This window comes from Lathamus discolor, chromosome 2, assembly GCF_037157495.1.
Source record: "Lathamus discolor isolate bLatDis1 chromosome 2, bLatDis1.hap1, whole genome shotgun sequence".
NCBI lineage: Eukaryota > Metazoa > Chordata > Aves > Psittaciformes > Psittacidae > Lathamus > Lathamus discolor.
The window spans coordinates 121,387,310-121,401,857 of record NC_088885.1 but is presented as its reverse complement, the minus strand read 5'-3'; the positions used below and the strand labels follow the sequence as shown (position 1 = coordinate 121,401,857).

The 14,548-nt window shown below is 39.8% G+C and overlaps 1 protein-coding gene across 1 annotated transcript; it reads left to right on the top strand.

Moving 5' to 3' along the window:
* Positions 1–203: 203 nt before the first annotated feature.
* LOC136009384 (cytochrome P450 7A1) lies at positions 204–6,280 on the top strand. Its single transcript, XM_065669375.1, has 6 exons — positions 204–283; positions 1,561–1,801; positions 2,438–3,051; positions 4,161–4,288; positions 5,198–5,373; positions 5,981–6,280. The coding sequence occupies exons 1-6, from the start codon at positions 204–206 to the stop codon at positions 6,278–6,280; spliced, it is 1,539 nt and encodes a 512-aa protein (XP_065525447.1).
* The last annotated feature ends 8,268 nt before the right edge of the window (positions 6,281–14,548 follow it).

Here is a 14,548-nt window from a genome sequence, read left to right as displayed (position 1 = left end):
AAAATGTCAGAACAGAGACGAAACAGGCTCTCTCCAGAAATGGTTAATCAATAGCTTGCTAGGTTGATTGAATGCCATTAGATACAGCAGTGCACCTACAGTATATAAATCATGGCCTGTCTTCTGTATCATTCTGAGTCACCACTCCTGCCATACTGGTAGTTACCAGTTTTCCACTTGGAAGTTTTTGGGCATTACCAGAAATGTTCATAGCATCATGGATGTGGGGAACAGTGCTAATACTCTGCTGTGGGTTTTTGCTTCTTCTAGGGAGGAGGAGGAGGTAAGAAACCTCTTTGTAAATGCATCTCAGTGTACTTGGCCTTTATTTCTGTCAGATATGCTTTGTACATCTGGTCTTCTGAGAGATTTATGTTACAATAGGATTTTTGTGTGTGGTCTTTTTAATAATAGTGAGTTAATGCCTAGACATAGCTGTAAATACAAATCTATGCATAAATGATGTAATTAAAATATGAATATGCATGTCCCAATAAAGTACTGGGCTATAGTTTTGCATGCATTGTAATCATAGATAATATCCACTTATATCTAATTATAGTGTAGTCCCTATTTACCAACATTTTCATATTATCAGTCTATCATATTTAGTAACACAGTTTAATAAAGGTAATATTTATGTAACTTACTATGTCGAATATATATTCCTTAAAAGCATTGATCCTGCTGGCACATTTGCATAAGGAGCAAGTAATTTGCTTAACTATTGTCTTTTCATACTTTTCCACAGTTATTTTCTTGTTTTACTTTAAAAAGTTTAATAAAAAAAGATGAAAATAGTTGAATGCAGATAATAAACAGTAAATTCAGATAATAAATATAAGGAATTTACTGGTAAAGCTAAAGTATTATTTGAAAGTTATTTTAGGAGCTGTGGTGTCCTTATGCAGGAAAGTACTTTTCTGACTCTATAAAATATATCATTGGAGCATATGCTTCACTTTAAACATATGTTTCACTTAATGACACTTTGCTAGAAGGACTTACTCTTATGCTTACTGAAGATCATGGCAAAATTCCCACTGTTTTCGGCAAGATCTGATCCAAATGGGATATGCCAATAACAACTTTTCTATACTACAAGGCTGTTACCTTTGGTATTCAAATTGAATTGTGGATGCCGTTGCCCAAAAATATATGAGACAATATTAGTGGGGTGCATTATTCATTTTATGGAACGATTTCATAACTGTGCATGTTAGCTAATGGCAACAGTTCTGCATTTAAACATGTGAAAAATATATTCCTGATCTAGGGAAAAGAAAGATGACATAATCAAGCTGTGGTTTATTATGTTTATTATAATAAAGACTGTTAAGGTTATTTTCCCATACAGTTATTCTACCATAGACCTAACAAAAGGCTTAAGTTCTTCAAGGGGAGAAAAGTTATTTGTCACTATACTATTTATTTGGGGAAAAGTGGGGTGTAGCATTTTTTTTCACATTAAAAATTACCTCAATATTTTGCTTACCTGGTAGTCCTGGAGAAGAGCTCTTTATACATACGTATAGATTCAGCTTTGTTTGCATTTTGTAGGCGACAGGGTGAGCCACCACTTGAAAATGGGTTCCTTCCATACCTGGGCTGTGCCTTGCAGTTTGGTGCCAATCCCCTTGAATTCCTCAGAGAAAAGCAGAAGAAGCATGGCCACATTTTCACTTGCCAAGTAGCGGGGAAATACATTCATTTCCTCACCGACCCATTTTCGTACCATGCATTGATTCGCCAGGGAAAACACTTGGACTGGAAAAAGTTCCATTTTGCTACTTCTGCCAAGGTACCCCTTTAAAAATGTTTTTTATATCTAAAATGCAAAGTATCTGTTAGCAGGACAGACATACCCAGTCAATACTGATAGCATAACTGTGCCTTTGAAATAGAATCATTTTCACATTACTGCACTTTTATTGTTTTAAAACATCTGGGTCTTTTTTCCCCTTTCCTTAGTGAAAAAGAAATATGCAGTGATTTAGATTGTTCAAGAATGATGTTGTTTAAACGTGAAGTATCTCAAATTGCTAAAGCAGAAATACAATTAACGCCATCTTCAAAATGATAATGTAGCTTGCTGAAGCTGATACTTTCTTCAGGGGGCTCTCACTAGTATGGAAGAGTCAGACCTAAGGCCTTAAAAATTGATGCAACACAATAACAGCTCAGTCACACTCTTCCTGAAGTAAGCAGAGAGGCTCCTGTTGATGTCACAGGGATCTATTTGTAAGCATCTATTAAAATATGTTTTCATTTGCCTACTTCACTCCTTTTGCTGAGAAAGTATCAGTTCTAGTATTAATAGCCCTTATTATGCTTCCTTCCAGTAAGCTATAATATGTTGCCTTTCATTTCTGATAGACTTTATCATCAAGGTTATGACAGGCCTTATTTATCATGTATACGATTTCTTTTGTGACAGGCTTTTGGGCATGGTAGCATTGACCCAGCAGAAGGAAACACCACTGAAAATTTTCACCAGACTTTCATTAGAACCCTTCAAGGTAATGCCTTAGATGCCCTCATTGAAGCAATGATGGAAAACCTACAATACGCAATGCTGCAGTCAAGAAAATCTAAACTTCAGTCTAATACCTGGGTGACAGAAGGACTTTATGCATTCTGTTGCCAGGTAATGTTCGAGTCTGGGTTTTTAACACTTTTTGGTAAAGAATTTAATTTAAATAATGACAAAAATCTATCATCAAAGCAAGAAAATGAGAGAGCTCATATCCTAAGTGCCCTCGAAAACTTCAAGGAGTTTGACAGGATCTTTCCAGCCCTTGTGGCGGGGCTGCCTATCCACCTCTTCAAGAGTGCCCATAGCGCACGTGAGAAGCTGGGAGAGGCACTCCTCCATGAGAACCTCCTGAAGAGAGATAACCTCTCTGAGCTTGTCACCCTCCGCATGTTCCTGAATGACACTTTGTCAACTTTTGATGACATGGAAAAAGCGAAGACCCATGTGGCAGTGCTCTGGGCCTCTCAAGCGAACACCATTCCTGCCACGTTTTGGAGCTTATTCTACCTCCTTAAGTAAGTCTTCTGTAGAAGTGTTTAAAAAACCCCAACAAACACTCCAGGCCAATGATACACTTTGCCAAGAAAGCTTTGGAGTAAATCTGTATGATATGATATTAAAAGTGCTGGTTGCAGTCAGAACATTAATTGTATGGAAGGCTCCCAGTATAACTGGACAATTTTAGACCACCTCATTAGAGCTGGCAAAATGAGCTTTAACTTCATTATTGTTTGCACAGATACTTAGTAGAAAATAGTTTCTACATTGATAGACCCTATTGATGTTGCAGTGTAGACAGCAGGATGCACAGTTCAGATACTACTGTTAAATGTCCATTTTAGAGTGGGCATCTGTGCAATATAATCCACCTCAGCATAACTAACTCTTAAGTATGTATCTAAATTGCTAATGTTATTTAGCCAGTGGCTTGCACCCTTGTACTGAACTGCCGGTGCTGATATCTGAGATTCTCTAGTATTTTGCACTCCAAGAATCCATTGGATTTAGGCCTATCTGGCCTTGGAGTCTTTTAAAAGTCTGTTTTATTGTGCATTCATCAGGACACTATCGCATCCTGTATTGTTATTTCACCATAGCGCATATATTCCATGTCTGTAAGAAACTCTGGACAGTGAAGGATACTATGTGGACTTCTCTTATTAGGAAGATTCTTTTCAGCTAGATGGAATACTGCCATCATTTCCCGGATATCATCCAGGATAAGTGATGTTATAAAATTGACCTATTATCCTGTTCCTAAACTTTCTACCCACAGTGGGGCTATTTCCTAATCTACAAGTGATTGTTTTATTTCTCATGCTTGGCATTGCTTTTTAGTGACATTACTGTTTACTACCTGTTGCGCACATTAGTTCTGTCTCATTTATCATTGGAGACAGAATCAAATACTTGAGGTTCTTTTCCTTTTTTTTGAAGCTATTGTACCTTTGCCAAGACACGAAAAAGTGTAATTGCAGCATTTTGCTGCAATATTTTAATTTTAAAAGGTACTTGTCACCTGGCAAACTAAAGTTTAGTCAGGAAAAAAGTTAATGGCAACACCCCCTTTTTAAAGCATCCTTAAGTGTAAAATTATGCTATAGTTCTGCTGATTTTGTCTTAGGAGCCCAGAAGCAATGACAGCTGCTACCAAAGAAGTGCAAAGTGTTTTGGAAAGTGACGGCGAGATCAGCTTCGATGGCAAACACATTTCCTTAAACCGAAAACAGCTGGATAATATGCCAGTACTAGGTACGATTATTTTATGCAGGAGTATCGGAAATGGCATCACATTTTCAGTCTTCTATTTATTACCATATAAATGCTTGCTGTGGAATTACTACGGAATTAGCTAACAAACACTAGGAAAACCCCGTGTATGTACTTTAACAATAGCCAACAAAATCAGTCTTCCCAATGTCCCAGGTGGTACTGACAGTATGAAAATTCACATGAATAGCACTTGTTCTTGGTAATGGCATGTCTAAATACTGCTATATTGCTGCATAATACAGTATTGGAGACCCCTGGATGATTCAAAACCATGGGGTTTTTATAATGACTTTAGATCAAATAAAAGTGTGTTGCCAAATTTTATATCCCTGTTCTTATGATGTGAAGGAGAATCTTCCAATAACTTTTATTTCTTCTTAACTTATTTCAAATTATAGGTGTATTTTTCAAAAGTGTCCAACTTACAGAGAGTTTTGAAAAAGACACCTTTTAACTACTGTTGCTTTAAAAAATAGTATTTTTTATTATATTAAAAATGAAACAAACCCCCCACAAGTTACTTTTTCTGAGCACTGGTTTCCATGCATCACCTCTTAAAAGTTTCAGAAAACCCTGATCACTGCAGTTTCTTTTTCTGGTTATGCTTCCAGTGTTGAGTAGTTTGTTCTTTATCTCGAGTAAAAATGTGTCTCACTTTCAAGTATTCTGTTACATCAACTATAAGTTCTCGGTGTTATCTGCAGAAGGAATAATAATGCTAAAAAGAAATGAGAAAGATACCTTCTTAGGCATTTAGAAAGTTATGGTTAAAATATTTCTTCTATTAAATGCAGGGTTTGATCATGGCTCTAAAATATTTCAAAATGTAGGACCTCCCCCAAGGACATACTATATCCATAGTAATCATTCCTTTTCTTCTCCCCACAGACAGCATCATCAAAGAGGCAATGAGGCTATCAAGTGCCTCCATGACGTTCCGAGTTGCCAAGGAGGATTTCACTTTGCACTTAGAGAATGATTTTTACAACATTCGCAGGGATGATATTGTAGCTCTTTATCCTCAACTGTTGCATTTTGATCCAGAAATATATGCTGATCCCTTGGTAAGTATTTATCAAAGTGCATTAAGCTCTGAGCTCTATCAGAAGCTAACATGCCTCTTAAATAGAGCATTTGTCAGGGGGGCCCCATGGCTGGTTTGCTGTGGTGCTCTAGTCTGTTCTTACACCTGGATATGTAGTGACAGATAAGAAAGCGAATAAAGTTGGTGCAAGTACTATATGCAAAACATATTTTAGTGTAACCAGAATGTGTGCTGCCAGCCCCAGATAGCCTTGTACTTACTGCCTTCCTTGGTGAGGAAAAATCACCATTGTGGGGGGTTGAAGGAGGACAAGGATAAGATTTTCCCAGAGGCACAGAACGAGAAATCTTTCAGTTCTGCTGCATGAACAAGAATGGAGGTTATAACTTTAAGATGGTCATAAAAGAAAAGGAGAGTTTCCAGCAAAGAACGTGGGATCATGTCCCACATACCAGAACTTCTCAGGGACTACCCTCTCCAAAACACCACCATGGGGCCGGGTGCTACTATAATATGCTTACTGCTGGAGGCTCTTTTTTCCCAGCCTGCATTTTGTGTCTTAATGGAGTTATCTCTCTTTGAAGGGATTCAAATATCAGTTAACTCTTTTGTGGGTTTAATTACAGACATTCAAATATGATCGCTTTCTGAATGAGAATGGAAAAGAAAAGACTGACTTCTACCACAGTGGTCGCAAACTGAAGTATTACTATATGCCATTTGGGACAGGCACAGCAAAATGCCCTGGCAGGTTATTTGCTGTCCATGAAATTAAACAGTTTCTGGCTTTGATTTTTTCATATCTTGAGATAGAGCTTGCGGACAATGATGTGCAATGTCCTTCTTTAGATCAATCCCGTGCAGGACTGGGTATTTTGCAACCAGTCAATGACGTTGACTTCAGGTATAGACTGAAATGCCTATGAATATATTTATTATATTATACATGTAAACTATGTACTATATAAGTGCACTATCTAACATATACTACATGTATATTTTATGTATATATGCAAATGAAAAATTGCAAGTCTTAGGGGAAAATCTGTATGAAGGTAATTAGCCTAATGGCAAATGCATAATACATACCATTATTGTACCAGCATGCAGGCGTTTTAATGCACTGTGTTGATGCAAATGTGTCGCCTTTTACCAACCATTTTGAAATGCAAGTTAAGATTTGAATTGTGTGTGTGTGCAGTAGTTCTTTTTTCTTTTTTTCTGTCAGCAAATACTTTCCCAGAGGTGGTGAGAATTTCATCAGGTAATTCGAAATCATGACCAAAATTCAACTACAGTTAAAACTTGTTCTTTCTTATAATTGACGTGTTGGGGGTAGTGGTTCTCCCTGCGGGTGAAATAAAGTTTTTTATTGTATGCAAAGGCAGATTCATAGTGGGGAGGGGAGAGTTTCCTGGGGAAGTGCCTTTATGGTTTTATGAAAACCTAGAAAAAGACTTGAAGGAAACATACAAAATTGTTCACGTTCTAGTGAAACTGCAAACTTGTATTATACTCATTGTAATATACTTCTTTTCAGAAAGTTGTAACTGTATTAAAATAAAAGATATTGGCTGAACCAAATGCATCTTTAGGCTGTTTGTCATTTTAATGTCTTAACATTATCAAAGATTTATGCACTCATCCAAAGCCCCCTAACGCAGCTTTAGACTAGCCAGCTCAAATGCCAATATGGGGATAAATAGTCACCACGGGCTTTGCACCATTATCTGAGCTCTGTATTTCCATCAGCCTCCATTGGTCACACTCCTTATGTCTTCCTAGTCTAATTCCATTAGAGTTATCATGGGTAGTATGCCCACACATTTCATTTTAGTGGTGACATCTCCGTAAGAGCAATTGCTCCAGGGGTAATATAATTTGGCTCTCTGTAACATCACTGTCCTTTTTTGCTCCAAATGAGGGATGGATGCCACGGAGGTCCATTCTTTAATGAAACATCTTAAGGCTAAAAGAGAGAGTTTTCTTCTCATCTGCCAATGAAAAGATCAAATGGACTTGAAATGTTGTTGTTATCCTATTTTTGTTCCTAAGGACTTATGGTCTGACCTTTTGTCCTTGACTCACAGGTAGGCCTCATCACAGAAGATGAGACACAGGACTATTAGATGCTTTCAAATTTCACATTCTGGCTAGACATCCAGTCTAGCTGATAGAGCTTTTCTTAAACATGGAATTTCAGATTGAGTCCTAGAACTGCTTTGAATTATGTATCTGTGTCTCTTCTTACTATCCACTGTGCTAAGTACTCAAGGGTAAATAAAAAGATTCAGTAGCGTGTGATGATTTATTACCTGTGTTGTCTTTGTAATTTTATTTTAATCTTTTTTCATTTTCAAAGGAGAACAGAGAACACCAATTTGCTACTATTTGCAATATGTATAATATTAACCTATTACATATAATGCAGGTGGGTTTGAATTATAATTGTGGTTCTCTTGGTGAGGGAAGTATCTGCTCTTTAGGTACAGCTTGTTTTCATACCTCTGTCAACTATATTTTGGTATTATTTATATGCATTTATAAATAGCACATTCAATGCAAGCTAGCACTTAGAGAACACCTGAAAGCCATAATCACATTTCCCTTGGCATATATTATTAACATTAGAGTATCTACTCCCCCTTTCTTAAACAAATCCTGCTTAAAACACCCATTTTGGAGGGTAGCAAAGCTATGCAATAGTTGAAGCGAAATACCCTTCCTTGATGAAAAGGAATTCAACATAGAACTGAAATAGCATATAACAAAAGATAAGAATACTGCTAAACTAATTCTGGGTTCCCTCAAAATGTAAGACTTCTTTTACATCCTCTTGTCTCCTTCAAACTGACTGCTCCAGACTGTGGTGTAATGTCTTCTTTTGGCTCCCTTGGTCTATGAGAAATTTGAGTATTCAGTAGCTCCTAGAGCTGATCTGACTTTCAGCTACTGAAGTGTAAGAAAAACATGGAGAATTGCTAGCAATTCTCCATGGGTGGCTGGACCCATAACCTGTGGATTGAGTGTATAAAACAACAGAGGCAACCAGCTCTTTCTGCCCAGTTCTAAAACTGTTTAACAAGAGGGGTATACCATCATGTCTTCAGGGAACTCTGCAGAGCAATGACACTTTTTAATGCTGACCTAGTGTTATACAGCTGAAAAGATCCAGTATAACCCCCTGACTACACTTCCAGTTCATGACAAATGACATACGGATGAACAGTTTGAATGGCTTTGGATAAGGATTTCTTCTTTTTTAAATTGGGCTATATACAAGCATTTTGGTTTGCTGCCATGGCTGCTACCTCAGTTAAACTCCTGTTACCAGGGTCACACAGACGCAAGTAAGGGGAGAAAAGAGTACAAAGTCTGTGACTGCTATTCCTTAGCTAATGTTATCAAATGCTTCAGCAATCAATAGTCATCTGCCTTGCCAGGGTCATGGACAACCACAAGGTTGTAACAGGGCAGTTCTCTATAGTACCTCTCCTAAGAGCAATACTTTTCCTAAGACAGAAGACCAAAAAAAGTAAGACTAAAGACCGTAAGAGCAATTATAAAAATACTGGGCAGATCCAGGTTTTTGGGAAGGCAGCCTGTGCCATGGGTTGCGTGAGTATTTCACATTACATACCTACTAGGTAGAATGTGTAATGATATATGGGCAGAAGTGGGGCAAAGACCTCCACCCCCAGGTTGAGAACCCTAACCATTAGGTTAGGTCAGGGATTCATGCCTTTTCTCAGGTATCTGTAGCCTGGAACAGAATCAACAGAACAATTTGCATGACTCCCTGATGGTGCCCTTACAGCTAAAGTGCTCTCTTAGCTAAGATTAACTTTTGATACGGGACTGGAGCCCCTGAGGTAGAGTAGGGTACTAAGTCTAGTCTCTCCTACACTGCAGGCGATGATTCTGACATTGTGGTTGTCCTGTAAAGGGTGAGTAAGAGGAAGAGGTACCACCTGAGGAAGATTACAAGCACATTATAGATTAGGCACACCAAGGAGTTTAAGTACTCAATCTTTTTTCAACCCACATGAGCTCTGCCTGGGGCTATCCAGGTGCCTCTGCAAAGTGATCTTGGGATTAAGAGCAAGACATAGGCATCTGGTTGAGAGCAGGTGGCTCACAACTCAGCAGAAGGAGGCATTTTGGCTGAGCAGATGGGATCTAGGCAATGTAAGTGCTTTGCAGTTTTCTGACTAGAAGAAATCTTTACCTCGTCATGGAGGTGTTGGAGGTGACATGATGACCTTGCTAATGAAACAAGACAGTTTATCAGAATACAGTTTTACATGTCTGAAACCACGTTGGCCATAGCTGTTGTTCACCAGCTGGGGTTCATCCACAGAGAAACTACCTCAAGAGAAGCCTTTGCTGGTTGTTAAGGGTCATATAGAACTACCCCAGGCAGAGTCATCTGCCTCCATCAGCTGCTCCATTCAACTGCTTGACAGGCTGAAGCTAAAACCATCCTACCCGAATGTTAAAAGGAAGTTGCCATTGCATTATGTGGGGACTTGATCTGCAAGGCTTGCTTTGAGGAGCTACCCAATGGCAGAGGGAGAGGACCTGCTGGTCTGTGGATCCTGATGGGCTGAGGTCCAAAGCTGTGTGCAAAGCATGGCTCTTCTCAGTCAAAACTGCAGCACTTCTGGGTTCCAAAGGAAGGAAAACTGTAGGCACCTAGTAGCAGAGCTGCCAGTAATTCAGGCAGCCACTCTTCAGATTGTCAGCAGTGGGTTTAGTGGCTGCAGGTTCGAGCAAAGATTTTCAGCCCCTATCTGAACTTCTTGAACAGTTTTTGTATTTTACTGTAGAAATATCAGGGTGAACTGGTGCAAGACCTTTCACACAAGTTTCTGAAGAGAAAAGAAGTAAAGAGGAAAAGTCATGGGATGTTTTTTTCTGAAAGCATGAAATAAGTTTTAGTGATAACTGTAGCTCAGTTGTCAATGGAGTGCTTCAAAAGATATTATTCGTGGTCTTGGTGTAAATGGATAACTGTAGCAGCATAAATAGGAATTTACCACTTATGAACTGCACAGAGTGCTACAGTCTCATGTCAGCAACCTGAAGATAGGGCCAAAATCTGTTCTCATTTACATCACCATAAAGTCAACACAGTTAAACAGCACAGAGAGGGGGCTTGATCATAACTGTGCCTACATTCTGCCCCTTGTCAGCTAGCTGCATACAGTAGATTTGGTGGTAAAAGCAATCATTGCCTTATAATAACCTCAGAATTAAACAATAAAAAGGTTACATACTGCTAAGTGGACTGCTGTCAATGTAAATACCCAGCTTGCTAACTGTTGTTGACCTTGTTTTCTGCCAAGAAAAACAACTCTGTGGGACGCACTTCAAATGATCTTCAGTGGTCCATGTGTCATGAAAGGAGTGAGAGGTCACTTCAGAGCAATGCACTGAAGAACCACAGATTTTAAAATTAAAAGCTCATTTTACATAACTCACCAATAATAAGATCCTGCAGACATACTTACCTTGCTGAAGATGACAGTAACTTCTGAAAGCCACCTCATCAGATAGCAGCATTCCATAGAGGGTTTGAAAGATTAAAAGACCTTGCCTGACTGAATCACTCCTGAGAGCTCTTCAGTGTGAGGAGCCATGAGATCATTTCTTACTGACATTTGTGTAATAGTCAATTGTAAAGGGTTTAAATGCCTCGCTGTCTCCGGTAACTGCAGACTTGAGACACAGAAACATCCACAAGGACATCATTAAAGACCGCAGCATGGAGAAGGTCAGACAGAGGTCCACTTCACCTAGGAGTATGGCAAGAGGTCTGCTTTGTTCAGGAGTAAGGCAACCATGAGTGGAGCTTCCTCGGGACTTCTGTAAGTCACCTGAGTAATGTATGTGCCCTCAGAGGTGCTCAAGCTATACATGCTTGGCATTTTTCAAGAAACAACTGGTTTTATGTCAGGTTCTTCATGGCTTTGGGAGGCCTCTGTCCTCGCTTTAGCTGCTGGAGAACACCCTGTGTGAAGCACTTGCTGGTTGGAGTGCAGGGCCCAATCCTTGCACCCTTGTGATGTGCCCATGCCAGCTGGGCCACGGCCAGTCTCACCTTTTGCTCAGCTTGTAGAGAGATCAGTGCCAGCTCCCCTGCTCATCCTCAGCCATGCTCTGTATGGACATCTGGCCTATATCACATGGAGCACCGCAAAGGTAAATCAGAGCCTGCAAGGGGATTGCGGACAGATACAAACATTTGGTGCCTGTGAAAGCTCTGTCACTCCCACTACAAGCTTGCATGGCTGGCTTGAAGCACAGGGTGAGGAACACTGGCCAAAGAGTCACATCAGTGGGTGAGAGAACTGGGCCTTCCTCACCTATGGTGACCTCAGCTTTGCTCCCTTTAATGGTTATTGCTCCTTACACTGGGGGAAAGACTTCCTATCTGTCTGCTTTATGTGGCATTTGATCTTGACTGCTCTGCCCAAGAAAGTAAAGCCTCAGGAAAGGCAATGAGTCAAGGGGAGCTTTCTGAAAATAAATCTTCCACATTGAAAGGACTCATTTCACGGCTATTTTATTTTCTAGATGTAAGAATCTGGAACAAGGAATAATATCCTTATGAGGATTAAAAGCTGATGTGAAAAAATGACAGGGGAAACTGTTAATGGTGCAAGCAAGAGTCAATTATATGAGTTCTGTTAACTGTGCCTTAGACTCTTGGTACATTAGCTTCTTACAGATAACATTTAGACACAGCAAACCTGTGTAAACAGGCCAAAACAAATGTCCATTGAAGTTGCGTGTCTGGAATTAGAGAGATTCACCTGGCTACAGTCAAAGGACTTTTCCTGAAAGTTGGTGATATGAGAAAGCATTAGGAATTCTGCAGAATCTGCAGAAACCGTAGCTATGGGTGCAAATACACAGAGATATGCTACATTGCAAAGCTATCTGCATATGCTGACATTGGGTTCCGAGTGGAGGCATTGCAATGCCAGAAGTTAGACACCTGGTTACAATTCAGAAGACCCAAACTAACTGCTGAGGCTGCTGCACAGGCAGGGGTAAGGGCTGAAGGGCCAGCCTCATCTTGCCCCATGAGCAGTTTCTAGAGGAGGGCAAGGAATGAACGAGGCAGTGTTGCCAGCATATGCTAGCTAGTGGTCTGAAGAGACCAACAGGTTGGTTAATGTCAAGTTTATCTCTGACACTAAAACATCTTGGTCTGGTCAGATCTAAAACATGAGAACTAGACAGTTAGTACCAGCTGACAGTTACGTGAGGATTAAGCTATGAAGCTCCTTGAAAGTGGAAAAAGAGCAGTTTATCTTTGGTGCTGTAGAGGATGCAGGAGAAGAAGGCAAGGGAGGAGGAATCCCAGTACAGATAAACAACCTTTGCACCAAAAGTACTAATGGATGTAGCAGGGCAGGACAGCACTGCAAAATTGCTAAAGTGCAAGAAGGGAGCGTTTGGATGACTGTTTTGTCAGGAGAATGGCTAGGAGTGACAGACAGGGTGACTCTCAGGAGATGCGATAGGATGGAGTCACAAGGACAGGAGGAGAGTCCAGTAAGAGTGCTGGTTTAGTGGAAACCATGAACCTCAGTTTCCAGAGTAGACCTCAGACGGACCATATTCCAGTTACTGCTGTAAACAAAATACAGAAGACTGAATCCAAATGCATGTTCTTATGCAAATATTTGCTACCACTCTGATCAAAGCTATTAGGTGATAATGTTCAGCCTTGGAAACTGGCCTTGGACAGCTCTTATTAAGGTGTTCCACTACTACAGCTATTGCTAAAGATGGGTACACCAAACTGCACCATTAAGCAGCCTTGAACCTTTGTGCAGAGGACTACCAGTAAACCATTGTCCTGGGTTCAGCTGTAACAGGTATTTTTCTCCCTCTTAGTAGCTGGTGCAGTGCTGTGTTTAAGCTTTAGTCTGAGAACAACGCTGGTAACATACCCATGTTTCAGTTGTTGCCTTGTAATGCTTACCCTGGTCAAGGACTTTTCAGTGTCTCATGCTCTGCCAGTGAGGAGGGGAAGAAGAAGCTGTGAGGGAGTAGAGACAGGACACCTGACCCAAAGGGGTATTCCGTACCACAGCACGTCATGCCCAGTATACAAACTGCACTGGCATCATACCGGCATCATCAACAACTTCCGTATTGTCAAAAACATGCTGGGCAACAAGAAGTAACTGAGGAAATACAGAATTTTCACTGCCTGCTATGCTTATCTAGGGGGTAATTTTAGGTTTTTTGAGGCAGGTGTTTTTCCTAAGTTAACAGCCTTTAATTCAAGTCTTTAGCTTCAGGTTAATGAAGAGTTTTGTAAATATATGATAAGCATACAAGGAAGAGGCAAAAATTCGGTGTCATATATATGTAAATGAAAATAATTTATGTTATAATATGAAAAATAAAATACTAAATTGTGCTACCAAAGGATAGAGGAAAATACAATTAAAAAAAAAAGTTTAAAGTCCCATTTTGAGAATGATAGTGAGAGTCATCCCACAGATGAAGAAACCTATCTATGATTCTATTCTATGATTCTATCTGTATCATGTCCATACATGAGCTAGGTTTCCAAACTCCCCATATAGCCAGCAGAGATGTGGTCAGCACATGCAGACAGCTGAACACAAGCAGCTGCCAAACTGCACCTGACTACTTTAGGGTAAACCAAATAAATCTCTAAACTGAAACGATGTCACTATCGAGAGGGTTGACCCATTTGTCCTCACACAGGTATCTAGAGCCATTTGAAATGCCCTGTGTTATCCCATGTAATCCGCCTTCATACATGCATGTGAGTCCTGTAAATCAAGTGTCAAATCTGTTGACTTCATGATGTCTTCAGAGACCAAAAGGCTTCTAGGATCTGACTGTGGGATAGCAGCCTGATCAAGCCCTAAACTTCCACCACATAGGATGGGAGCTGGGCACCTTCCTCATATGCAAATGCATACAGGTATATACCTACATTTAAGTGTCTTAATATTTGAACTGAACCCATTCTAAGACTTTCAAGGACTGTCAAAGAAATTCAGGCTTTGAATTCAGTTTTGGTCATCAGTTTTTCAAACAAATTTTGATTTCTACAGTACAATACCTATGAATCATATAAAATAATAAACCTGTCCTGAAGACTTTTGCTCTCAATTAGTCTGAAATGGGAGAAAGAC